Source organism: Prorops nasuta, unplaced genomic scaffold, assembly GCF_024137725.1.
Source record: "Prorops nasuta isolate Cenicafe-Biocafe unplaced genomic scaffold, Cenicafe_Pnas_1.2 PNAS00002, whole genome shotgun sequence".
NCBI classification, from domain to species: Eukaryota; Metazoa; Arthropoda; class Insecta; order Hymenoptera; family Bethylidae; genus Prorops; species Prorops nasuta.
The window spans coordinates 10,444,687-10,472,449 of record NW_027116799.1 but is presented as its reverse complement, the minus strand read 5'-3'; the positions used below and the strand labels follow the sequence as shown (position 1 = coordinate 10,472,449).

General features: G+C 32.7%; 1 protein-coding gene across 4 annotated transcripts in view; it reads left to right on the top strand.

Moving 5' to 3' along the window:
- The window catches only part of LOC136778139 (probable G-protein coupled receptor CG31760), a 278,811-nt gene that overhangs the window by 142,264 nt on the left and 108,784 nt on the right, over positions 1–27,763 (top strand). For 3 of the 4 annotated variants that reach the window (XM_066734758.1, XM_066734756.1, XM_066734751.1), the window contains exons 6-10: positions 690–782; positions 11,978–12,128; positions 13,571–13,721; positions 13,798–13,930; positions 14,045–14,198. In XM_066734758.1, coding sequence (XP_066590855.1) covers positions 690–782; positions 11,978–12,128; positions 13,571–13,721; positions 13,798–13,930; positions 14,045–14,198 — 682 coding nt within the window. Of the gene's footprint in view, positions 1–647; positions 783–11,977; positions 12,129–13,570; positions 13,722–13,797; positions 13,931–14,044; positions 14,199–27,763 lie in introns of all 4 variants that reach the window. The other variant, XM_066734765.1, reaches the window with a different exon arrangement.

Below are 27,763 nucleotides of genomic sequence, written 5' to 3'. Positions count from 1 at the left end.
ACATATCTACTAAATGGAATCAGAATTAGTAAAATCCTATTCTTGAAATGCAGTAAAAACTATTTGCACATCGAACATATCTGATTTCCCGAAGATTTACGGCGAACGATTCGAAGGCGCTCCACGATCATTCATCATCCTATTTTTTTCATTCATATACATATCGCGTACGTATGAAGCTGTAGAAACTGCTCGACATCTATAGAGATGCATATGTAAATTACCGCGAAAAGTACACATGAATGTACTGTAATATGATTAGCTCTATTCACGCGAAAGTTGCTTTTATTTCGTGCGTAACAAGAACGATTTAGAGCAAATACAGAAATGAATCAATAGGTTAATAATTCGTTTTTATGACAAATATTTATTGGTATATCGTTATTTCTGTGTGCAAATATTAGCAAACTTCAGGGTATCGCGTCGCGATTTGCAACAATGTGGCCTGAAATTAATATGACAACTTACCGACTCTGCTAATCGGATGACCGTGAAGTGCCGTACGCGTATTAGACCAGCCTGACTAGCCTGATGATGTTCTTTCATGGGAAATAACAAGTTATCTATCGTACTTGCACGAAATACGTGTTTTAAAAAGCAGTCGAAGTTTCTATGGCGGTGTGCGGCGTTTTTGCGTGTGGTCTCAGGTCACCAAAGTTCATGCAGTCATCGCCGATTGAATCCTACAGGGGTTGGTGGACCATCCCGTACTTTTCCTGCAACGACCACCGATGGCTCATTTCCTACAGCGTCAACATCAGACCACCAGCTACCCGACATGGGTTTGTACAAATATTCTCTTTCTATGTAGTAAAAATTATATAATCCAAATAACTATTTATACTTTCAGTTCTACTAAACAAATCATTAAGCTTATTAAAATATACAGTTTGAGTTGTATAATGAGCCCACCTAAAATATTTTGTCAGTTTTTAAATTTTAATTATTTTCCTTTCTATGACATTTACGATCTTTCAAAAAGATATATCATATAATGAGATTAAGTTTAGTTGCGACTGAGGTATGAATGCGATTTAAAAATTGAATTGATATGTTTAAATGGAAACTTATATTCTTTATTGTAATATTTGAATTTGTAAACATTAATTCATAGGTGCTGTCTAATATTCTTCTTACTGTTAGTGATAGTTGCATGTGTGCGTGGCATAAGAATGGTTAAAATTCATGCTATGATCTGTTTCGTTCTTTCTCGGTGTAACCACACACAATTTTTTAGTATTTAGTTTAAATAAAGAATATTAAATTAGTATAAAAATATGTATTGAAAAGAAATAACGACGAAGTGGTTGTTCAACGTTAATTGCTCCGATCTACGGTGTGTAGCGCTTAGTATTTTAATAGACAAAATATAAAATTTAAATATGGTGTTGATATACAATTTATTTCATTTAAGTTATAGAATTAGCACATTTATAATATTTTCCTAAAAAATAGAAAGCTAAGTTAGCTGAGATGTAGAAGAATTAATTTCCCGCAATGTAGTTGTACCTTAAAGAGCGATGCAATACTTTTTAGAGCGGCCATAATTTATAATATAACAAAAAGATTCTAAACCATTTTGAGTAAATACATTTTTTATAAAAAAATTGTAAAAAACAATATTTGTTATTTAATCTTATCAAGACAAATCTTGATTATGTAATGCGCGTTTGAATTGAAAAATAATTTAATTCTTAATTTCCGTTCTTTAAAATGCTCCGGGCGCTTCTAGCCATATACCTGAGTTAATTTGAAGTAGCTACATTACGGTTATTCTGATATTTACATAAAAATGTATTATTTTATACCTATACTCTATTTTGAATTTCATACTAAAATTAGCGGCTATTATTCAAAACATGGTAATAGCTAACCTTTTAAATTTTATCAATTCTTGTGTCATATACCACTAATAATAAACAGAATTTCAGATAAAACCTTTGAATTCTTAGCAAAAAATTTCAAGTGAATATATTGACTCACCCTGTACGTAGATATATCGTTTTATACAAAATACGTTGAAAGCCATGGTCAAGCAAAATAAACTAAAAAGACGATAATATTGAATAGAAACCCCTTATAATTATTTCTTGGTATCCTTATTTATAAAGATATTAAGGTTTGAAAAGTCTTAAAGTATTGTTTTAACTTTTGTAAAGTTGGCTCAGCTGTACTATACAAACCAAATACGAACCTTAGTTTCCTCTTTGTTTCAAATTCTTGGATTGATTCATGTTTTCTAATAGGCTCGTTAGAGAGTGAAAGTGATATCTTTCAACAAAGAAGTAGATGGATATTCATCTTTCTATTTTTAAGGAGGTTCCTATATATTAAAAACAAAATATTTTATTAAAAATTTGACAATCTTAAAGCTATTATTTTTCCTTTTAGATGTATTTTGAAATATTTTTTCACTGCCTTCTTATAATATTAAATATAAATTCTGTAAAAATACAAGCTTCGCCTGTAAAAATAAGACGTCAAGTACATAAAAATACTAGCGAAAATAGAATCCTAGTAGGAGATTATATTGTTGATTTATTCCTTAATTCGATGAGACAAATAATATTAATGTGACTTCACTAAGTAAAAATCTACGAAACACTTATTAGAAATACAGAAATTCTCAATTAAAAATCGTAGCGAAATCAATAATCTAGACAAGTATTATTAATCCTAGCAGAGGATGATAATGTACGCTTCACTTCAGAACATAGTTAAAACCAAAATGGTATAAGCTTTTAATTTTCATTATTCACCTCAAAGAGATGTTTATAAAATTGAAATCATTGGAATAAACAAAGGAAAGTTAAAATTTAAAATTACTTATAAAAATATATTATTTAAAGAATAATCGCGCGCGCAAACATACACATGCTTAAATAAACAAAATATTGAAACTTTATAAACCAAAAATCAGCTTCTAATCCAAAATGCAACTTGCCCGATCCTGCTTTATGAAATTGCAAAATCCTACTAAAATTTTTAGTAACGACAAATATCGACTTTATTATAATACCATTATCGCGGTATAGAATTTACCTAATAATCAAAATCCTATGTAAGTAGTTTCTTGGCTCCAATCTCAAATTTTGGACAGAAAGTTTAATCAGTTAATTGGCAGAGCATTTCCTACTTTCCGTGCCATAACTGGTAGCCGTGAAAAATTTATTAAATGGAACAAGATTTGGTATATAGGGGTATTTTATATCGCTAAAATGATTTTCTTGGTGATTTTTGCAATTTAACCCCTTCGAAATAGTTAAAAATTGGGGTTGGTTGCAATTTTTGTTTGCTTTTAAAAATCTTTCTCCAATTGATTGTAGTTCATTTGAAAGGATGTTTAATTGACCAGTAAAAATTATTTTTTCATAATTTTTATTGCTATATTATGAAATTCAAGGATACAAAGCTGATTTTCTTCATTTTATGTCATAAAAATTCAATTTATATATAGGGTGTGTTCGCGTTATTATTGTACACCGTATAATTATTTAGTTTTAATTTTAGCCACCACTAGTCCGCTTGAACGTCATAAAAATTTACGTAGTCCATCACCGTCATCATCTGATGATTACTTTCCGATTAGATATCAAAAGACACCATTGGAAGTAGGCCATTTCAAATCCACCATATTCAATTTTATAATTCTGTTATTAAATTTGGATTCAGCATCCCCAAAAACTGTAGTATACGAAGTTTGGTTGAAATCTCGTTAAAATTTGCAAATTTATCTTTATTTGTACATATATGATTCATAGCCACACATACACAGTTAACCGGTTAATTATTTTCCTATTTAAAAGGACTCTTTATGATTATAATTTAAATTCTATGTTATTATAGATAATTTGGCATTTTAACTTTCATTTCGATTTAATATTATTTACTTATTTTAGTAAAAGAGTAATAAAAAAATATTATCTTCTAATAGAGACCGTGCACACCAACACAATGACAGTGAGATAAGAATGTATATTGGTGTATATGCATACTGTCAGCGCAAACTATCAGTCAATTTTCGCAGTTTTTGAGTGTAATTTATTTATACGTATGCAGTTATACATTGACACTTCGCTATCATTGTGTTGGTGTGCACGGTCTCTATAGGATATTATTTTCGCTAGAATTTCTATGTACCTATCGCCTTTTTTTTACAGGCGAATCTTTTGTTTTTATAGGATTTCAAAACTATTTGTCAGAATATAGTACGTAACATAAAATAATATTGTTCAATCAAGAGACACGGTGGTATCTCGATGGCAAGTGCATATTGTAGACTCTATCGCTAAGAAAGACGAAGCAAATAATTTTATTTTGATAACGCTATACGATGGTGCCGCCACCTGCGTGTGGCGCTAGGTTGAGAGAGAAGTGAGGAGGAGCGCTTTCTTGTAGTACGACGTCGACGGGATAAGAGACATCTCGGGGGAGTATTAGCAAGAATTGAAATATAAAGAAGCATTTTACCAGAAATAAAAAGAAGTTAGACCCTGCACTACTATGTTGGGTAATGATTTTACGAAACCTCAATTCACAGTTTACAATACATACACATACCATCAAGTCACTACCATCTCTTATATAGCAAGATTATGCACTCCAATCTCTAGATTTTTTTGAATCCTTTATCTGCAGCGTATAACAGCAATGATGTTTTTAATTTAATCACATATTCTTGAGGCTAAACAAAATCGAAGTCCTATACTATGACATCCGTAAAGCATTACTGCTAAGATAAATCAATTTTAAGCCGATAAATCAGGGCTTTGATTCTACAGAAAAATTACATTAGTCTCGCTTTCGTTGACAGTTCCCTTTCGAAAAACAAAAGAAGTTTGTACTTCTCCACCACTCCGTATTGCGTACACGCATACACACACTCACTCAACTACGCCGATTATTAACATTACCTCCTAATGTATTACATTTCTGAACCTGGTGCCGATGAAATTTAATTTCTGTCTATTTTAAGGGGATCCTTAAAATTACCTATTAAGTTGAAAATTCTGGGTAATGATTTGGCGTTATTTGTAGATTAATTTTGAAGCCGTTTCATCTTTTCGGTGAAGCGTCGTATGAAATGCTCTATCTAATAAGGTAGTCAAAAATAAGTATTATATTAAAAAAACGATTATAAAACATTTTTTTTTATTGGTTTCTGAAACTCTTACTATTTTATCAGATACAGCAGTTTACTCTCTCATTGCAAGACCAAAATTACTCAAAAATAAATTTTCAAGTAAGGCCATAGTTTTCTCTCGAAATGTTGACCTAAGTGGAGAGCTTGAGAGATTGCTTCAAGAATAAATAAGCCTTCCTCCATTCTTCGAAAGGACAAGCCAACAAATGATTCTTAATATTGTGTCTTGTCCTTTCATAAAATGAAGAAAGGTCTATTTATTCTTAAAGGGCCGTTTAGGCCGAAATTTTGAGAGAAGACCGTTACATTAGTTGTGTAAAAACCGATTTTCAAATCATTTTACTTCTTCAATAACGTAACAATCTACTCTATTTAATAGAATAGTAAAATTTTCTTCAAATCGCTTTTTTAATATAATACTTATTTTCCGACTACCTTATTAGATAGAGTATTTCATACGACGCATCACCGAAAAGATGAAACGACTCCAAAATGAATCTGCAAATAACACCGTATCATTCCCCAGAATTTTCAATTTAATAGGTGATTTTAAGGAATCCCTTAAAATACACAAAATAAATTTCAGTTAGCTTTAGGATCAAGAATATAAGACATTAGGAGGTAATATTAATAATCGGTGTAGTTGCGTGCATGTGTGTGTGTGTGTGTGTACAGCAATACGGAACAATGGAGAAGTGCGAACTTTTCTTTTATTTTTCGAAAGGGAACTGTCAACGAAAGTAAGAGTAAAGTAATTTTTTCGTTGAATCAAAGCCCTAATTGATCGGTTTAAAATTGATTTATTTCAGCAATGATGTTTTTACGGATGCTATATGGTAGGACTATTCTACTTATTTTATCCTCAAGAATATATGGTTAAAATTAACCCTTTTAGTGCCGGGCTAAATAGAGGTGCCTATGCGAGAAAAACCAGCCGAATTTTACAGTTTTACAAAGATTCGGGAAAATGTTTATAAAAACCAAACGAGGAACAATAATCACATGATTCAAAAAATCATATATTGTAGATGAAATACAGAACAAAATAATGACAATGTTTTTTTTGTATTTAATTAAAATTTTAGAAAAAACAAAGGTATAAATGTTTATAAATAAAGTAAAAGTTGAGTTCTCTTATACAAAACATATTTGCATATACAAACAGTCATCTTTCCATCATAATTTTATATGGGCCAATTATTATGAAGTATATACTTTGCATTTCCAATGCATTTTGTAACAAAATAAACAAAACTACCTAACAAAAATAAAACAGAACTCGAAGGTACATGGTAGGCGCCGGGCGGATTATCTCTTTCGACAAAGGTAATTGGTATAGGTAATATAACATTGCTGAAACAAAATTATGTTGTCATAAATATTTATATTTATATATTGTAAATGTGTAAAATTTTATTATTGTAACTCACACAAATAATTTATTTAGCATTCGTGGCTGCTAATGCACACTCCATGCAATCCTTTGTTGCACTTATTATAAATTGTGCGTGATTTTCTTTTTGGACCACCATCCTTTCTGCTGCACACCACGCAAACTCTTTCCAAATTTCCTCGAAGTTTCCGTACGCCTATACGTAGCACATTTGTTGATCTTTCAGCCAATGGTGTGTCATGCGCTACCCTCTTTATTGCCACCTATTCAGTGGTTATCGACTGGATAATATCAGTTATAAATTCAAGTCGTGTTTTGGTTTTGCCGTCTGTATTGTTCTGATATAAGATGTAGACATTTAGCACCATTCGGGAAAAATTTGAGAAAACTACTTTTTTCCAATATTTTACGGCTCGTCTTTCATCCAAGTATGAGTACACCATCATGTCTGACGTGTCTACGCCTCCCATATGTTTATTATATTCTGCTATTATTGCTGGTTTTTCAACCTGTATTTGAGCATTCCCTTTTCTAATTGTAGTCGTTTTGTTCTCAGCCTTTTCAAATAAGGACAGGAGTAAAACATTTTTCTTCTGCGACTTTTTTTCCCGGTATGCTAATAGTAATAGCTCGTTGTTTCGGGCGTACTTAGATGCGCCCTCTTGCAATTTAGGCTTCATAAATGGTGGTATATATTTCCTGTTGCTGCGAATTGTGCCAGTCAGGTACGTCTCTTTTCCAAACAATGCTCTAGCTAGCGAAATGCTTGTAAAAAAATTTGTCAGCCACCACGTGATAGCCTTTCATAAAATAATTTCCCATATTCAATAATTTATGAATCACGACGTAGCCAAGACCGTTCTTCTTTATTTCTTCTTTATCAGTTTGATCTCTGGCTCCTCTGTAGCAAAAAAATGATAGGCAGTAATGGGTAACTGTATCAGTCAGCATCCAAAACTTTAAACCCCATCTGTGATGTTTTTTATTCGGCAGATATTGCATCAACGACGTTCTACACTTCGTGCCGACTAATGATTCGTCAATACTCAGATGTTGATGAGGCGAATAGTGAAATTTGAATTTATTGTTTGCGTGGATAACGACTGGTTGAAATTTCGCTGAAGGGTCATATTCTGAGCTATCACATGCTGGTAATTTTTCATTGCCTACGACATGAAAAAATCTAGAAACTAATTGAAATCTGTTTCAGCTGAACATTTTGCCAAACCATGGGATATGTATGTGGTTTGTTGACCAATAGCTAAAAAGTGTCGGTCTACGTGTGATACCCATTTCCAAGAGCACAGCAATAAAAGCCCTCGTTTCTGACACTGTGGTTGCCTTCCACTCTGTTACTCTCGATCCTGAGGGAACATCGATTCTATTCAGGAACTGCCTGGCATAGCGATTTGTCTCACTCCTCAATAAGCTCAAAAATTCTTCCGTAAAACATAGATCGAAATACGCTCTGGGTATGGAATTTCTTACTGGCATATGTTTAGGCTCAGCAATTTCCATAAATTGTGGTCGAGGATTATGTTCGCTGTCATTGGCCACGGTAACTTCACGGATATTTCTCAACTCTTCCACAGTATCGAGTTCCTCTAATTCCGATTCGCTATCATCGCTCGTTTCACTATCACTGTAGATCCTGCGTGGATGCCGACTTCTTGATGCCACGATTTCTTCCTCGTCACTATGTGTTAGATCGATCTGTTCAACCATTCGAACTAATTCCGCGTCATCCATGACGGTGTATTTTTTTTATAAAACGGTTACTGGTAAAATTTTCGTCAAAAGCAACAATGTTTGACAGAAGCGGAAAACAACGGTAATAACACAAAAGACGTTTTGAAACTGCAACTGGGAGAAATATACTGTTCACCTCAACGGTCGTGGAGAAACTGACTGATCCTACGTTTTGCTGCGGTAATGCAACGTTATTTCGAGAGGGTCCTCAAACAGTTGTTTATATATGAAACGCTGTCGACAAGTGCCGATAAGGGCCCAACGCCACAGCGATGAATGCCGCAGATCGAATATCGCCTGAGTGGCGACCATCGGTGCTTATGTTAGATTTCGGTACCTCCAAGCGATAGGAAAATGTTGTCGTCAAAGAAATAAAACGAAAAAATATTTATTTTAATTCTCTCGTAATGAAATTAGATAATTTATAACGTATTCTAAATTTATTTTGAGATAGAGTTCTCCCGCAATGCAAATAGTAAAGCGCTACAAGGCGCGGGCCGATTATCGGCTCTGGTACTTCTCGCCAGTGCAACAAGAGCCGATATATCGGCCTCCGGCACTCAAAGGGTTAAGAGCATCATTGCTGATATACACTATATATGTCAAACAATTAAATTAAATTAATATAATTTGATTGTCATGAACTTTTGAATTTTCACGTATGATACATACAAAACAAACTACATTTCCTCATATTTAATGCCAGTAATTCGCAAAACGAAAATAGGAACAGATACAGTAAACAACAGTGGCATATCTAATTTGACTATAGATATTGTTATCTATACAGGATGTAACGAAACGACCACATTTTTGCATAACTGGAGATTCGGGATGACAATCTGAGTGCACGTCTAAGATTTTGTTCAAATCGGTTAGGGGGTTTAAATGTTATTCCCATTTAAGAATCACCCTTTTTTGGTCCTTTTCGAACGACTTTAACAGCACAGTGGAAAGTGTAGAAAATGAAGAAAAAATTGTCAAATACCCCGCTAGAAAGCAAAAAAATGGATCGTTCGTAATGATATATTTGCCATTTATTTCTTTATTTTGGTTACTACATTAATTTCAAGAATAGCCAAATCTCCTTTATTGCAAGTCCAATTCAATTCAATATAAGTATCTTTGACTGAATTGATGGAAAGAGCAAATTGACGTAATAAAAAGGAAAGTATCAGAAGCTAAGATGCAAATAGCATACTAATATGTTAATAAGTAATGTATGAAAATATTTTCTTTTTGCTAACGGAACTGAAGAGAATGATTTAAATTCAAAACAATGATAGCAAAAATTAAACCACCGATTCAATGTTCACCTAGTTCCTTTAAATCGGAGTTTTGGAAAAGCTTCGGATTGGCTCCTCGATGATTTGTAGAAAGCACTACCACTGATTTTGCCTTTAATCTCTCGTGAATTTAGAGAAACAAGTATTAACGTACGTTTTCTCATAAACCTGGTTAATTTGACACTTGCAAACTGCTTGAAGTAGGTTGAAGAGAAAAAATAGAGAGAGAGAGAAATCAATAATTAGTTTCGGCCACTGTTATCAGCCTTCTTCATTTTGCTAACTGCTCCTCTTTCTGCCATTCCAGCAACTTCTCAAGGGATATGTGCGCGTACGTAGAAAGAAAACTATTTTAAACGAGATTTTCCGTTTTATAAATTTTTTGTTTGAGAAATTTTAAGCATGAAACGTTTTACTCGAAAGTAAATATTGATTATTCTTCCTCTCTCTGCCTTTGTCTTCCGCCTACTTCAAACAGTTAAAAAGTGTCAAATTAACCAATGTTGTGGGAAAACGTAGGTTAATATTTATTTCTTCAAATTCACGAGTGATTTTAAGCAAAATCAGTGGTAATGCTTTCTGAAAATCATCGAGGAGCCAATCCGAAGCTTTTCCGAAACTCCGATTTAAAGGAACTAGGTGAACATTGAATCGGTAGTTTAATTTTCCCTATCATTGATGCATTGATTTTAAACCATTCTCTTCAGCTCCGTCAGCAAAAAGAAAATATTTTCATGCATTACTTATTAAATTATTAGTACGTTCTTTACATCTTAGCTTCTGATACTGTTCTTTTTATTACGTCAATTCGCTCTTTCCATCAATTCAGTCGAAGATACTTGTAATGAATTGAATTGGACTTGTAATAAAGGAGATTTGGCTATTCTTAAAATTAATTTAATAGTCAAATTAAAGAAATAAATAGCAAATATATCATCGCAATCGATCAATAATTTTTTTATGACAAGTGCATGAAAAGTGGCTGTTTTCAGCCTAGTTTTTTGAACCGAAAGTAACTGCTTTCATGCTAGTCTTACTCGCACATGCGCAATAGCGGTTTACTTTACTTTCGTCCCTTGGGAGTTTTTAATCGAACGAAAAGTTACTTTCGACCCTAAGGCTGAAAATTAAATAGCGTATATATATTGAAAAAAAAAGAAGATCAATCGATTACAACATTTATTGAAATTTTTATACTGATAGTATGGCTATGTTCGCTTATATACTGCCAATGCTAAAAACCTGTATTTACAGCAAAAGTACATAGCAACAAAACTAATAGTTCCCATGACTACACAGCTTTGTTATTCGCGATAATTACAAGACGTTAAAATATTTTCAATTGTTATTAACAATTCAACAAATTGTTCCATTACTTTTAATTAAAAACTGAAATACATTAAAATTTTTATTATATGCCTGCTATGTTTCTTTTATGGGGGCTCCACCCCCCCCATACCCCCCGCAAGGGGCTTCGCGCCCTTGACCCCCCTTTCTTGTTTTCATCTGCTTACACTACTTAGCTTGATACTGACCTATTATCAATATTCGGACTGTTTGCTAAAAACAGCAACTTTTCCTACACTTGTCATAAAAAATATCGTGTGTTACTCGTTTGCAATCGTCAACTTTCGGCCCTTGTAACACAATGTACTATTGCTTACCAGCGGGGTATTCCAAAATTTTTTTTCACTTTCTCTACTTTTCATTATGCTGTTAAAGTCGTTTCAAAAGGATCAAAAAAAGGGTGATTTTTATACAGGAATAACTTTTAAAACCCTCGATCGGTTCGAACGAAATTTTAAAAATGCACTCGGTTTTCACCCCGAACCTCCCCCAGTTACGAGTAAAAGCGGTCGCTTCGTTACACCCTCTCTGTATATTCATTCTTCCTCAATTAACCTGATGCTTAATTGTTTCAATAAATAATGGAATATTTTAAAAAAGAAATTACAATAGATTTTTTTACTTTTATTCGTCCAAGGAAAAAATGTGGTTAAAATGTTGTGTGTCAAAAGGGATACACTGAGGATAAACTCATATGTTTTGCTTCCTTTCTCTCTCTCTCTCTCTCTCTCATTTTTTCACTCTTTCACTCGACCGATTTTCTTCTTGGACGACCATCTTTCTCAACATTCAAAATTAGCAACTTCCCTATTTTGTCAAGGAAACAAATTTCTTATAGGATTTCCACAGTAAAATTAGCTGCTCAGAAAAGTTCATAGGGAAATTAGTTTATATATGAGTAAAAAAAAAATAGGACGGTTATAATTTAAAGGGTAAACATTTCTCTAAACCACAAAATTCTGTTCGGGAAATTAAATTGTATCGCGATTATAATACAATACAAAGATTCTCTTCTTATAATCATTTCTATGAAATAATTTTGTAAATCTGTTTTTCAAGTGTGCGAGAATTTTTGAGCATGGACATTGATATCAGCGGACTCGAAATAAATCAGTGCGAGAAGCCCATCAACAGTGGACACGGAACGGCGTCGAGTAACCAAATAGCATCGTTTTGGGGAACACACAAATGTCACAACGAAACCACGCAAGTGATTATCGTCCCTCCTTCTAATTATTTTACTATATCTTATATTACAGTATACATATGCACAAAGAATGCTACACTTCAATTTTAATGAAAAACAGGAATTTTTACATGACGATCAAGTACCACTATTTTATCTTTTAAATCTTGTAAATGTTAAATCATTTAAAGTAAAAATGAGGAAATTCTAAGTATCTACTATGATAAAACATATTATCATAAAAAAATTACGAAATTATACCGTAACCTCTAAGTAATATATGGAGTAATGTTCAATTAATTTTTAAAAGTGCAAATCCAGCTTTTGCATAGGCCTATTCAACATTTTCCTTTGTTTGTGGCAAAACCTAAAACTGCTTCAATAAAAGAAAGATGTCGCTGAAAATATAGTTGGACTACTCCAATCTTCATAAGATTTTAATACAATATATTTGAATACCTATACTTTCATAAAATGTAATAAAAGCAGAACAATGAGAGACGAAAGGCATATTTTTCTTATTTTTCAAATTTTTCCACATGTAATAAAATTTGCCCTAGCCCTCTTACTTATTCCCCCGATACAAGATAAAAAGTAACATTTATATATTTTTGGGCATGCGTCTCCGATCTCTTTAAAGAACAATATTTTCTCAACGTTTTCATTGGTTCTTCATAGAAAAAAAACTACTTCTTCAAACCCAATAAGAAATTTGCACAAATTGTTATATATTATTTTAATGGTTTTTATACTAAATATAAAACATTACAAGTAGTCTCAGACCTCCCTACTACTTTTCTTGCGTTCCTCTTTAAAAATTGTAGTGCTGACAATATTCACTCTTTTGACTCAATATATCGCTCACTAATTGCAATAATTTCTAAACAAAAATTTTAACATTTTTAGATGTTAGCAAACAAAAAATTATTTATTTTACATACTTGAATTAGATTATATTTAAATATAATTATTATTGTTTTGTTTTTTACAACAATGTTTATAACAGTGTTACATGCTCTGCGAATGTACGTAAACTGGACTTATATTTAACGACTAAATAACGCTTTTATTAATCAGCTGTGCGTTTTACCAAATAATGGTACAATCATCGCTGAGCATAAATTCGAAAATTTATCTTGGCGCCAATTTCGTTTAATAGTGAAACATATGAAGTCAGATTGTAACAGTGGTATAATCTAACTTTATGTATATTTTTTAATTGTGTTAATATTGCAAACGGTGAGTGATAAATTGTTTGATTTTTGCTTTATAAAATTATTTATAAATTACAGTATGAAATATTATATGCCATTGAATTCTAGCTATATTTTACATTCTTTATAAAGATATGACGCTAGAGCTGTGGAGACACAATGCAATTTACTTTTACATTTTCCTTATAGACCTCCATATATTGAATTGCAATATGCACAAATGTCTCATCTTTCCTTTTTTCTATTCCGCAGTGCGAGTATAAATTTGCTAGTAGCCGTGTGAATCAGAATAATGGATTTGGCGGTAGTGGCTGGACAATAGGAGCGTACACTTGCAAATGTAGAGAAGGTTTCTATAGCACGAGTCACCATCAGGCTACATTCGATGGCATCCTCGTTGAAGGTTAGAGCCAATAGATTTTCGTAGTGAATCATGCAATGAAAATCGATGAAAAGTATCTAAATAAATTTCGTCGCAGCCGCGTGGAAGGAATTACAAGAGAACAAGAGTGACTACTACGAGAAGAAGTTTCGGTGTTCACGTTGCGCGCCAGGATGTACCAAGTGTAAAGGACCGGAGCCTTGCCTAGCAACGTACAACTGGCCATTCAGGTATAGCTACTTATAAGCTTCTTTAAACGACTTCGTTTCCTTCTTTTTATTAAATTGATTAATACTGTACCTCCATAAAACAATAAGATGTATTATTGTTTTGTTCTTTTAAAGGATCGCTCTTCTCTCATTCTCAATTTTTTGCGTGCTTGGTACCATTGTTCTGGTCGCCTATATGTATCAACATCGTAAGCTAAAGGTTTTTAAGGTTGCCTCACCGATATTTCTATCCATTACACTTTTGGGGTGCGCCATTATGTATCTCGAGGTAAGTGCCAAGCGAATATAATGAGTGTTTATAGCCACATGTAATTTAGTCTATTGAGTATTAAGAGGATACATTGAGGTCGAATATTATAGCTTTCAATTATTATCTTCTAGCCTTTTAGAAATATTAATTTTTTGAGGATTAAACTTACTTTTTGAAATTCATCCTATGGCAGAAGAGGGCCCAGTACAAAAATAATAATAAAAATTATATTTTATTTTGTGAAAAAACCACGAAGTTTATTAAAAATAAAGCCTTTGCAACAGTGGGTCATAGTGGTGTAAAGAGTAATTTGAGACCAAAACAAGCTAATTTTCCTCAAATTGTAGAAAAATATTGGCTAAAGCTATTTCAGCTAAACGAATAACAGGTTTGAAAGTGTTTTGTCGACCCGAACGCATAATAATATTTTAGATAAGAATAGGCGTATTAGCTATCCCGCTTTATTAGAAACGTCCATATTCTCTTCACTATTCCCAGCCTAAGTAAATCAACAAATGTCATTTAATCCTTTGAGGATGAGCATTTTATCCTTTAAGTCGACTTTTTCTTTAGCAAAAAATCAATTTATTTTTATAAGATTTACATCTTTCATAGAACATCCGAGTATATGAGTAGCTGCCATAATGGCCGTACCTATCTTTTAAAGGTTAATAATATCCCTGTCGGTGTGAGATTGCAGCGCAACACTACGAATACGATTTATTTTCAGCTGAAAAGAAATTTTATTTGCAAATCTATAGATCCAACTCTATTCCTCGTGAAGCAACAAAACTGAATATAATTTTAATATAATAATGTAACTTCTAGAAGCCGAAAAAATTTATTAAAACAGTACAGATTTACGAATCTTTCAGGGTGCAGGTGTACGGTGTGTGGAGCGGACATGCGGCATGAATTCGGGTTCAAAGTTCAATGACCCTTAATTTCATTAATTTTTCTTTCAATGTTAAAAACAGAGAGATCCTTTATTAGCTAAAATACCTTAATTGTAAATTTTTCAGGAAAAGAACTAATAAAAGTCAAGGTACTCTAAGCTACATTACTATACCGATTCTGTTATCATGAAGGTGACAATAGCGGTATTTTAGGCAATACTTAGTTTCTTCATTTTTAATCTTATACGGCAAGTTGTTGAAAGTTAAGGAAGCAGCAGACATTAACTAAACACTATTAAATGGCCTACACACCTGTAATTTGATACTGATGGGTAATTCTGTACATTTCATCATCTTTCATAATATAAATCAATTTAGGCAAACTATCGGACAATGCGAGAGTTGAGTCAATTAATTAGACGTAAACAGTTAACTCGTCAACATTTCATATTCTAACGATTTAATTTCGGAATTTTGCATTTATAGAAACAGGAGCCAGAGATTTAAAGCCCAAGCCACCTAGATCACCAGGACCGCAATGTGGTTTAGATGCGTCAATTAAATCCAACATAAATTAAACTGCTAATTTTCCTTAATGGAAATTGAAAAGATAAAGAGCGCACTGGTGGGTTCTTTTAGAAAATTAAATGTGAGAGTTAAAGCTAGCATGAGGACGGAAAGTGTCACCCACGACGTATTCAAACTGATTTGGTTTGCATATGAGAGAAAGTCCAAATTATTACAATCGATTTACAGTCCGAACAAAAGATTCAGCCTAATCGTAATAATTCTTCATCGCCCTTCGTAGCTTTAGTAGTATATGAAATTTGTTTTTATAAAAATACGCTACTTATTTTAAAGAGACAGAATTAGGGTTCTTGAAAGAGATATCTATTTGAATAGAAAATATATAGAGATTTTTTAATGTATTTATAGATTTATGCGAAACAATTGATGAACGCACGCGGAAGTTGTTTATATACGACGTCAAATTATTTCTTTAATAATAGTCTACGGGGAGTCGAAAATAGCATATTAAATCAATTAATAACAGACATCTGTGGAGTATTCATAAATTCCCGCTTTCATCTATTATTTAAAAAATGAAGTATTTTTGAAGAAAATAAAACAACCCATTCTTTCTAAATATGCCCAAACTTTATTACAATAGTATTTGATTTGCCTTGTAAATTACACAAAGATGAAACGAATGTGGGATATTTAAATTTGAAATTGCACACAGATGCGGATTGTTCGAATTGCTTGTCGAGTGAGCACACAACACACACGCAAAGCCAATCTCATCTATTGAACAGTTTCAAGTTAAATTGTTCATAGTATAGATACTTGATAATTATTCACGTCTCCGAAATCAAACGTTTCTCAAAAAATGTCTAACAATGTCAATTGAATGGCTTTAAATGACGTACTTAATGGTAGAGTATAATTGACCTTGAACGGTTTAGTGGAGATCCTATCAAAGTCACACTACGATTTTCAAATGGAATCATATATTCTTCAGGTCGGGTTTTGGTACTTGACATCGCGATTTCTCCGAAAACCAGTAATGATCATCTATTACTACCAAGTAATCAAAAGTTATTGAAACTTGAAATCATCCTTTTAATATTTTTCAAAAAGAATCATTTCCGAAATAATATAGGGAAGTAATACTTCAAGAATACCCTGTAAAGTATTTTAAAATTATATTTTAAGTAAAATGTTTTCATTAAAAGTCGATTGAAGATATAAAATGACACAATTAACAATTATATAAATAAATATCAAGTATTCGATTACAGTTGTCAATTTGTATAAATTTTGCATATGAAATGACATCAACCGCTTGTAAAAGATCTTATCATGTATTTACTCATATTAATGAAAAATAAAAATTTTAAACAGATTGAATTAACAATCATCCTTCCATGGTAGCTTGTCAATGTTTTTAAGATAATCTGCAGATCTGTCTTTTATATTTCTGGCTTCCTCTCTAGGATTTATACTTGTTCTTCTTAGCAACATCATTGATGAAATATCATTTCCATCATTCCGCAATGATCAAAATTGCACATGACCATATATTCCTCTATCAAAGGTGTCATTAGGAAAATATAATGGACCTGAGGTCTCACTTCTTTTTAAATAATTATGCAACCAAACACAAGTCATTACTATATTTGTTGATTTTCTTGGAGGCAATAAGATTGGCATCCTCATTAGTCGAAAAATGGATGACATTATGCCAAGTGCATTTTCGACTGTACGGCGAGCATATGAACGCTAATAATTAAATACCCTCTCCTTATTTTTCTTGTGGTGAAGGTCAGAATAAGGTTTCATCATATTTGGTGCTAAGGCGAATGCATCATTTCCTACAAATACAAATGGCATAGATTGTATTTGAGTTGGAAGTGAGGCATCTGTGAGAAGAATCAAAGCAATATTATTCATTTGTGTTAGAAATTGGCGGTGGGTCGGAGTGCAAGTGGTCAGGGTATCTCAGGCCGTCCGGCGTTGATACAGTTTCTATCCCCCTTCTCTCCCTAGCTCTACTTGTCACCGCTAGGTGTCTAGCATGTGAAGCATAACCCACTAGTAAGTTATTACCCGTTGTAACATTGCGTTCCCGCAGCGTTACAATAGCTGCCGTCTAAAGCTTTGCTAATGTTAAGCTCTAAATATGCGGGGCGCGTGCGAATTAAGGTGTTATCGGCTGATAGGTTATTGTGATCTATGATCGATAATTTGCCGGCCCCCCAGTCTCAGGCGATGGGTGTAGCGGGGCAGCGGCGGGACAGGTGCAGAGCTTTACCTGCTTCCGCGAGCTGCCCCGACATACATAGTTTAGATGTCAGAGGTGACACAGAGTGCCAGATTTGTACCCCGCCACCGATACGCGTTTCCGCGACTCCAGTGACAGCCGCCGCTATAGGATTGTCATAAAACAAAGTGCAGCGGCTGCCAGAGAGCCGCGAACCGATACCGGACAGCGAGGCATACTAGCCCTATGAGCCAGATACAAGGGCGACTGAGAGAAAGGAAAAGCGAGAAGAGAGAGGGAGAGGAAGTAGGAGAGAGAAAGAAAGAAGAGAGCCAGCCCTTGCGAGCCGAATTAAGGGTGAATATTAGTAGCGTATCAAAGTCATGTGACGTCCCGTGGTGTGCTAGGGCTTAAGGGCTCGTAGCACCAATCGGTTTTATAGGGAAGCGCTTGCCCTGCTCACCTGTCAAGGGTAAGCGGGTAATAACACTGAAGTTAGCCACAACTTTGCAGCCACAAGTTTGGCAAAAATCAGAATCCAAGTAAATTGACAGAAATAAATGTTCTGACCATTATATATTAATGCAAACTACTAAAGTTATTATAATTAACGTTTGTATGACCAAATAAAAAAAAAAAAATTTGCTGAAAATTCCTTAAAGGAGAAAATTAAATAAGTACTCTTATAAAGCAATTTTCAAATATCAGTGAATTATTATAATTTGTATCGACAACACAGCATTGTAGCCCATCAAATTCTAAACAAAATAAAGATAGTTTCATGAGGGAGCAAGACCCCCTTAATGATTTTTATAAACAAAATGACGGGAAATGCATCAGCGATAATACGTTTTTCAACGATCTCTTTAAATTTTACCATATCAGTGAATTTTTCTAATTTTTTCCACGCACACAGCTTGAAAGGCAATAAAATTCTGAAGAGAATGGTGTAAATTTCGTGAGGGAGCAAGACACCCTTAATGTTTTTTAGAAGGAACATAGACAGAAATGCATCTTCAAAATCCACGTTTTTCACCGATATCGTCAAAATTTAAGATATCCGCGAATTTTTCTAATTTTTTTCACGCACACAGCTTGAAAGGCAACAAAATTCTGAAGAGAATAGTGCAAATTTCGTGAGGGAGCAAGATCCCCTTAATGTTTTTTAGAAGAACATAGACAGAGAAATGCATCTGCGAAACCACCTTTTTCACCGATATCGTCCAAATTTAAGATTTCAGTGAATTTTTCTAATTTTTGCAAACCTTGCAGTCTTTAATGCAATAATTCTTTGAAGAGATTAGTACCTGCTTCATGAGGGAGCACCAATTTCTTTTCATTTGTTATTCACAAGAGCGAGGGAAATATATTTAGCGAACCTACACTGTTGAACAATTTGAAGGATTGAATTGTAATAATTGACTATTTATTGTGCACGCAAATATGAGTAATATGTGAAAGATTTGACATGGCTTTCGAAGGTAAGTAAGAGTTTCATTGTTGTATGCAAAATAGTAAACTATATTATGGGAAGCTTTCCTTTGATTGTAGAACAATACTGCAATGTATTTTCATATTTGCGTGGTGGCTGCTTTATTAATTTTATTGTATGCCTACATTTTTCGTATATTGCACCATACAAATTTGATAACTCTTCCCTGACCCTCGTCCTTTTATCTCGCTTAATTACAATGTCTTCCTTTTCAGATATATAATTGGCAATACCTTTCCTGCAATTATCCATATCATCATCAGAGAAATCGATATTTTCACCTGAGCTAATAATATAAATCCACCGGCAATGATGAATTCCGCAATTTACGCTGAAGCTTCCATTTCTTCGCAATTGCTGTGGTAAATCTTAGGGTGCATGAAGTTTCCATTCTTCAAAGTTTATGAAAAGTCCTTCTCGCAAGAACAGGTTTGATATGAGCATGCACATATTATTAATTAGAGTGGATGGTGGCAATCCATGTAACGAATCAATATCGACAAATATTTTTTCAATAAAATCCACTATTAATAAACTCCAATGACTTTTCTTTTCATTGAAAACGGGAGAAAGCCAAATTTTTTTACTATGCAGATTCTTATTTATTAACCAATTTTCATACCCTTCCGTAATATGACCTGTAATTAATTTGGTTATGAAAAATGTATCAAATATTATGACGTCTTCTTCTGTAGTTGTATTAATCATGTCCAAGCATAGTACAGAAAAAGCATTTATGATGGAATCGTCCACATACGTGTTTGGAGACAGGGACTTAAAACTGTTTTCGTCTACAATGATATTTGAAATATTTTTTTTCAGCTTAGGAAACCCTGAAGGATAAACTGCAAATGAAGATAGAAATTTCTTTCCGATATTATGGAAAGGCGAATTGAAAGTTTGTAATGTTTCATTGTTTGGTGAAGTTTGCACCGATTTAATCATTTCGTTATCGCTGGAATATTTTACTGGTGATCCACACGCTTTGATAAATTTATCAATTTTGAAATAAGAATTACAACTTTTTTTTTCCTCTTTAGGTTTTCTATCCCAAATTTCAGTTGCCAGATCTATATCATAATTACTGGAAGACGGATGATAGATATTTTCTTCGTTTTCATCACGAGGATCATCAATTGTTTACACCAACCGAATTAGAAGGCGCATGGCGCATGCGCTCTCTCGCTAGAGATTTTCGGTATGATTGTTAATATAAATAGAGCAAAAAGCTGCCTCATTCTCTTTCAGCGGTTTGTAAAACAGTTTCCTACTTTCAAAGCACTATATGTGTCTTCGTTGGTTGATGGCAGTTTTATAAGCTTGTTGAAAAAAATAGTCGAATTGATTAATTTTTATTATTCGACTGTGAAAGTAAGATTTTGCAAGATTTGTCTTCTATTTGATTTTAGGAGAAATTGTGCAGTAATTTTTCCAGATTGCTAGCACTTGATAGAATTTTTGCGTTTTAACGCGAAAAACCGTCTTTTCATTTTCTGAAATACCGAAAATGTCTTTCACTGCAGAAAATATTGCAAATGCAGTTAGAGCTCTTTTAGGAGAGAAAAATCCTGACGCCGCAATAGCAATGCTATTGGAATTATCTTATAAGAAATCAAATAATATATTTGAGAAAATTTGTGATTTTATTCTTTCATGGTACTCTAAACAACCAATAAAGAAAAATTTGTCCAAATGTTACTATACTTTTCGACGGAAAACTGCCGAAATTAAGAAAATTTTGGTTGAAAAGCACAGTTTGGAGCTCGGCTCCAAATGCGATCTCAGTGCTGCTCATTTGGAAAATTCAAATTCAGACATTAACTGTACATTTCATAATGATGTTTGTATAGAGGATTCTTCGGATATTAATTACACATTTGATAGTATTAGTATGCAGGATTCTTCTGCAACTAAAGGCAGTTCATCCCTCACAAGCATTTCATCTACTATTTCAAATATTTCGTCGCGAGAAACAGAAAATACGAATTTTCTAATTTTGCCGGCGTCCTTTTGGGAAAAATATTGGTCGAATGCAAATTCCTTAAAAGAAGATTGGTGCAATGATTTCTACATTATTTTTAAGGAAAAATATAACTGCCCAAGTAAGAATGGTATGCTGGCGCCATACTGGCACAGTACCGATTTCGGAGATTTTGTACCGATTAAATACAGGTATCTGTACTGGTAAGTTGCTGAAATGATAATAACGGCCCATGGTTCGTCGACTAGTTTAAATTTAATATTCGAAACAGTATCAATTTAGTACAGCAATCTATACTGTTTCAATACTTGTTCGCTATACTTGTAAATTATTAAAAAGATAATAACGGGCCATAATTCATAGGTCAATATTAAATCGCGTACTAAACAAGAAAATATAAGTATTGTCTTTATAATACTCATGCAAGTACTGTTTTAATATTCGAGCCGTATGCTGGTACTATACTGTCTTCAATACTTATTAAGTACTGCACGCCGACACAAAAACAAAAGAATACTTCAAGTGTTAATTTTTACATATTATTCTAATTTACACATACATATTAACACACATATATGATGATTACACATTTATATTTACATCGTTAGTTTCCTACAAACACAAATGAATATATATATATATATATATCATAAACACATTAATGAAATGTTCCTAGATGTTACGGCTTATCTTTGACTGCTCTGGAAAGACCTGCGAGGAAACCTGAAATTTGATACAAGTTCGGTATGAATTCTCAGTGTATATATTGAAACACGTCTATGTCCTACCACTAACGAGAAACGAAAAGAAGCAATACGCCATCTATGTTATTTCAGTCACATAATGATAGCTCAGCTGCACAACGATCAATTATGTTTTTTTATATTTCTTATGAACGTAATGAAAACGTTTATTCTAATAAAAACTAGAAAAAATAATGCTTTGTATAATAAATTGTTACAATAAGTTGTGTAATTATTTATTTATTTAAGGAATGAAAATACAATAAGTTCGACAATTTCATTAAAATTAAGGATATTTGTTAGTCTTAAATTCAAATATTGCCCTTAAGCTGACAGAATAAAAAATGTTTAAAATTTGCTGACAATAATAACAAAAATTAAAAAATGTTTTTATTGATTATAAATTTTACTAAAAATATACTGAACTTATCTGTTTATTGTGTAAGCTGAAGCTTTCTTACTGAAGAATACGCCAGCACATTCAAATAAAAATTACATTTGGTTCATATTCTCTTTTGATCTAGTTTTTCTTGAAACTAATCTACTTTCTTTTTAATAGTAGAAACTAAATACATAAACCTATAATATTTTAATTAAGCTGACAAAATAAAAAATGTTTGAAATATGCTAATAGACGTAATAAAAAATCAATATTTCTGTCTATTATTTCGAGCTTCAAAATACGCCAGAAAGAATCCAATAAAAATTACATTTGGTCCATATTTTCTTTTGCTCTATTTTTTCTTCCTCCATCTCGATCTCCCACACCAGAAAGCCAACGGCTAGTTCTAGCTTGAATAGCATCTGCAGTCATTTGCCCGGAAAAGACTGATAGCAACACATCTGAAAATATATATAATTATTATATAATCTATATTTATAGATATTTTGGTATTAATACTATATATAATTTAATAAAATGTTTACCTGTCATGCATTTGTACACATTGGTATCTACAAAACGCATTTTTTTTGTGCCGAATACAGAAGTACGTCCACATGCAGTATATTTGATTTGCACTTCATTACTAATTAGTGATTTTAAGATTTTGGGAACTGCTTCCTTAAAACTTGAAGTTGCGGATGCTCTTGCAATTATGAATGGTTTCTGAAATTTGTAATTTTTTAATTAAATTATAATAAATTGTACTAATAGTATTGTAGTATTATAGTACTCACCAGAACATCCTTAACAATATCTTCGTCCTTTAATTTTTCATTTAAGATATTGAAATCTTCCAAATTGTCAATCGGGAATTTAATTCCAATACAATTTTGAATATTGTCTGTATTTGATACAGTTTTTAAATTAAAATTTAACATCAAATTATCATTTAATGATTTGAAATGTTGATTTAAGTCCATTTGTATTCGTGAAGTCAGTTTTCTAATTTCTTTTTTTATACTTCTTTCAACCATGTCTTTTAAATTTTCTGTACTGTTGCTTGTACTTGGTAAATTCTTTGTATTTTGTTGAATTTTTTTATCACGTTCATCAATGGACTCGCTACTGCTTTCTGAAAATATTAATATTTGCAATATAATACAATTTGAATTAATAGAGGCTTTTTATTTCATAACTTACCACAACTTGTAGACATGCTTTCTTCAAACTTTCTCTTTTTTGATTTACAAGATTTTAAAATCTGTTTTGCACCTGATTTTGAGTGGATGTGCAGTTTACTGCGTTTCCTTCTTGGACAAACACTATCTGTGCTTTCAATTTGGCTTTCATAATAAGCTCTTTCCAGCCTTCGAAGACCTTGAGAATAATCCTCTGCAAAAAGATTACATTTATTATAAAAAAAGTATACGCAGTACATTTTCAATTTGATCTACTATTATTTATACTAACTTTTAGCATAAATTTCTACAAAAAACAACCTTTCTTAAGAAAATAAGCTACGCAGTGTTATTTCTATAATTAAATTCATTAAAGTATAGAAAAGTAGTTTACGCAGTGCATTTTCAATATTATCTACTATTATTTATTAACATCAAGCATAATATTCTGCGAAGAGATACCTTTCTTAAGAAAATAAACTACGCAGTGTCATTTCTATAATTAAATTCATTAAAGTATAGAAAAATAGTTTACGCAGTGCATTATCAATATTATCTACTATTATTTATTAACATCAAGCATAATATTCAGCAAAGAGAAACCTTTCTTAAAAAAATAAGCTACGCAGTATACACTTTTAAAAAACTTACTTTCAATATAGTAATTTAATAAAATATTTACCTGTTTCTGAAAGAATTTGGACTTCATAAGTACTCCAGTTTTTACTTGGGGGTTTATTTTCTGCAATCCACTTTTCCACCCATTGGTAGTCATTTTCTTTAGGATAAAGACATAAAACTTTATCTTCTTCTTCTCTTAACCATGAGCTGGGCACCAATTCTATTTCTGTTTGCTCTTTGCCTTTAACTTTTTGGCCAAAATTAATTACAGCAAATTTCATTCTATCTTTATCCATCTCGATTACAAAATTGTCCGATCACAATAAATTTACGTATCTTTACAAAAGAATGCAGCAGCAGTGTAAGCCTGACTTGGCTTTCAGCACATGGATGAAAAACAATAACAGTGTACGAAAACACACCGTGTATACAACGGAGATCACATACACTACAGTCAAACGTATATTTAAAACACGTTATTCACACATATCATTTTTACTCTTTATTTTTACGCACTTTTCAGTATGTAATAAAGTTAACGCATAAAATTCTGTACAATACTGTAATAATACTACTTTTTGCTCAACTTCGGAAAATAAATAAGTTTCTTTTTTATTTAATTTATTTCTTACTTTGTATATACCTATTTCAGATGAATTACAGGGATAATTAAATGCATTCAGCTTTTTATCAAAACGATATCCTTCAATCACAACTTCTTCTGGACGATATATTGAGTTTTCGTTATTTTTTTTTATATAGATATTCTCGATCTCAAATATTTCTTCATTTTTTAAGATTAAAACATTATCTGGCTTTCTTGCTTTAAATGTCATGTCACTGAATAGTATTTTCTCTACCAATGTATTATTTCTGTTATAACAAACTTGTACATTGTTTACATTTTTTCTTGTACACGATGACAAAGAGTATGAATTAGGAACAGAATTAATTTCATTTAATCGAAACGAAATTTGTGCGATAGGGTTCTTAGGGGTTCGAACAAGCTTTTTAAGTTTCCCTAAAAAATTTTCAAATGAAAATGCGGAAAATTCAGCAAGTGAAGCTCCCATATACTTTATATCTTCTGTTATATGAATCAAGTTGTGAAAATTCATAACTTGAATACCTTTTCCATAAAAAGTAGGAGAAAGTATAAAGAAATTTCGGAGTAAGGTATTAGCGTAATCGGATTTAGTTACAGCTAAATCTTTTGAACACAAGATTCTTGAAGCAGTAAATAACAATAAGAAATGTTTAAAAGCATCTTTCGATAAAACTTTCCGTAAAAATATTGCACCGGCATATAATAAAAAAAAAACGGTATTGGGTAGCCTTCCAATGATTCAAGTCATTTAAATCCAGTAACTTTCTTTGGAATTCAAAAGGAATCGAACTAGATAATGCAAACAGATTATCTCGAAGGTTTCTCCTATTTTCATTACTTAATCGGTTAGCACCCGGTTTCATCCATTTAAGTAATAATGTCTTGGTAATGCCTAGGAACAGTAGATGCATACTATCCAGTAATACACCATTTACAATGTCAAAATTTGTCAGCCTTAACCCCTTAACCTACAATGACGGGCATAGCCCGCGTACGGTGATTGGGCCAGAAGTAAATATTACGGGCATAGCCCGCGTACGGTGATCGGGCCCGATGTAAATATTACGTGGAATATTTGATACGCATTTACAGTCTGATGCAATAATTGTGGTAGGCGCAAGTATTACAAAATATTTATTTATACAAAACTCCAAAATACAAAATTAGTAATCTGTAACGGTATGATATCTTTCGAAGCATTCTGGTACATGTAACGGAACTTTACACTTTTTACACTCCCACGTTGTTTCTTTCCGTTTTTTATTTTTGTGACAAACTGTACAACGTTTTGACGGTCTTAATTTAGAGGGTGTTGGATCAATGTGCTTTGGAAAATGAGCCCATTCCTTCGCGCAAAGTCTGTCTGGCGCATCTCCGGAAGATAATACGCCTCGTTCTTTATAAATCGGTTTTGGCATTTTCTTCAGTAGAGATTCGGCTATGTTGATCTTATAATCGACATAACATTGTTTCTTTCCATCATTCAGTTTTTTCCATAAGATGTAAGAATTAAACAGGCCAATATCAAAGAGATAAAAAAAAATTTTTTTGTATCCTTTCATGTATTTCCTCATTATTGGAAAACATGCTAATATTTGATCTTGGAGATCAATTCCATTCATTCCCTTGTTGTACTCTGTAATACAGTTTGGCTTTAAAGTGCGTTTGGATCCTTGCGAAGTCATTTCGGCTGTTTCATGTTTTGTCGACATCATATAAACATCTCGCTTGTCTCTCCATTTCAGTGCGAGTACTCGGTTGCAGCTTCTTATTACGTACTCCCCCCCCTTTTTAATTTTACACTGCACAAATCTTTTGGCATATTCTTCCTATTGGAACGTACTGTGCCAATTACATTTGTTTTGTATTTATGTGATAATATCATAAAAAATTTTGGGGAAGAATACCAACTGTCTATGTACAAAGTGTGACCCCTGTGCAACACTGACTCAGAAAGCTCTTTCACAACACTTTCTGAAGCGCTATCTTTACAGTTTATTTTATCGTTGCCGGTATATATTTTAAATTCGTAACAATATCCGGAATCGGACTCACATAATTTATAAAATTTTACGCCAAACCTTGCCCTTTTGGATGGGTTGAATTGCTTATAAGATAAACGCCCCCTGAATTTCATAAGAGATTCATCGATAGAAATGTCTTTTTTCATTATATACAGTTCTTTAAATTTTTGGTTCAAAAAATTAATCACAGGTCTAACTTTCTTCAATTTATCTGTATTGGCAACAAGATTATTGTTTGAAAAATGCAAGAACCTTGTAATTTGTAGATATCTCTTCAAAGGCATTGATTTTCTAAATATAGGTGTTTCGATAACAGCCCTCTTCGACCAATTCATTTAGATTCTTGGTTTCTTTATCTGTGCCATTATTATCGTCAATGCAAATTATCTTTTAATTTCGGTAGAGTCTACAGGAAACCAGGTTTCGTCAATTTTTCGTCTTGTATGTGGATTTTCTCGTAGTTGATTTGCATACTGATTTGTTTCAGTCACAATATTGTTCCAAAATATATCATCAAATGTTAGATTAAATGTATCAAATTCTCCTCTACTTCCTCCTAATTGACATAAGGCTGCCTCGCTTATGCCAGGAGTCATTGTATAGTCCCAGATTTTTGGACTATTTCTTCTTTCATTCCAAACCCAGGACTCTGGTAGTTGATCGTCATCGGATGTATCATCAACAATTATTCGCCTATACTTTCTTCGAAATTTACATATTTCGTCACTACTGTCACTTTCATTAGCAAAATTAATAGCACAATTCTCACTATCTTCATCACAAAATCTTTTTCTAGAGAACATCTTGTGGGTTTGCTTCTCTAGAATTTATGAACTTAAATTCCGACGTGCGAATGCGATCAAGAACGACTGGAAACTAATTACGATACGAA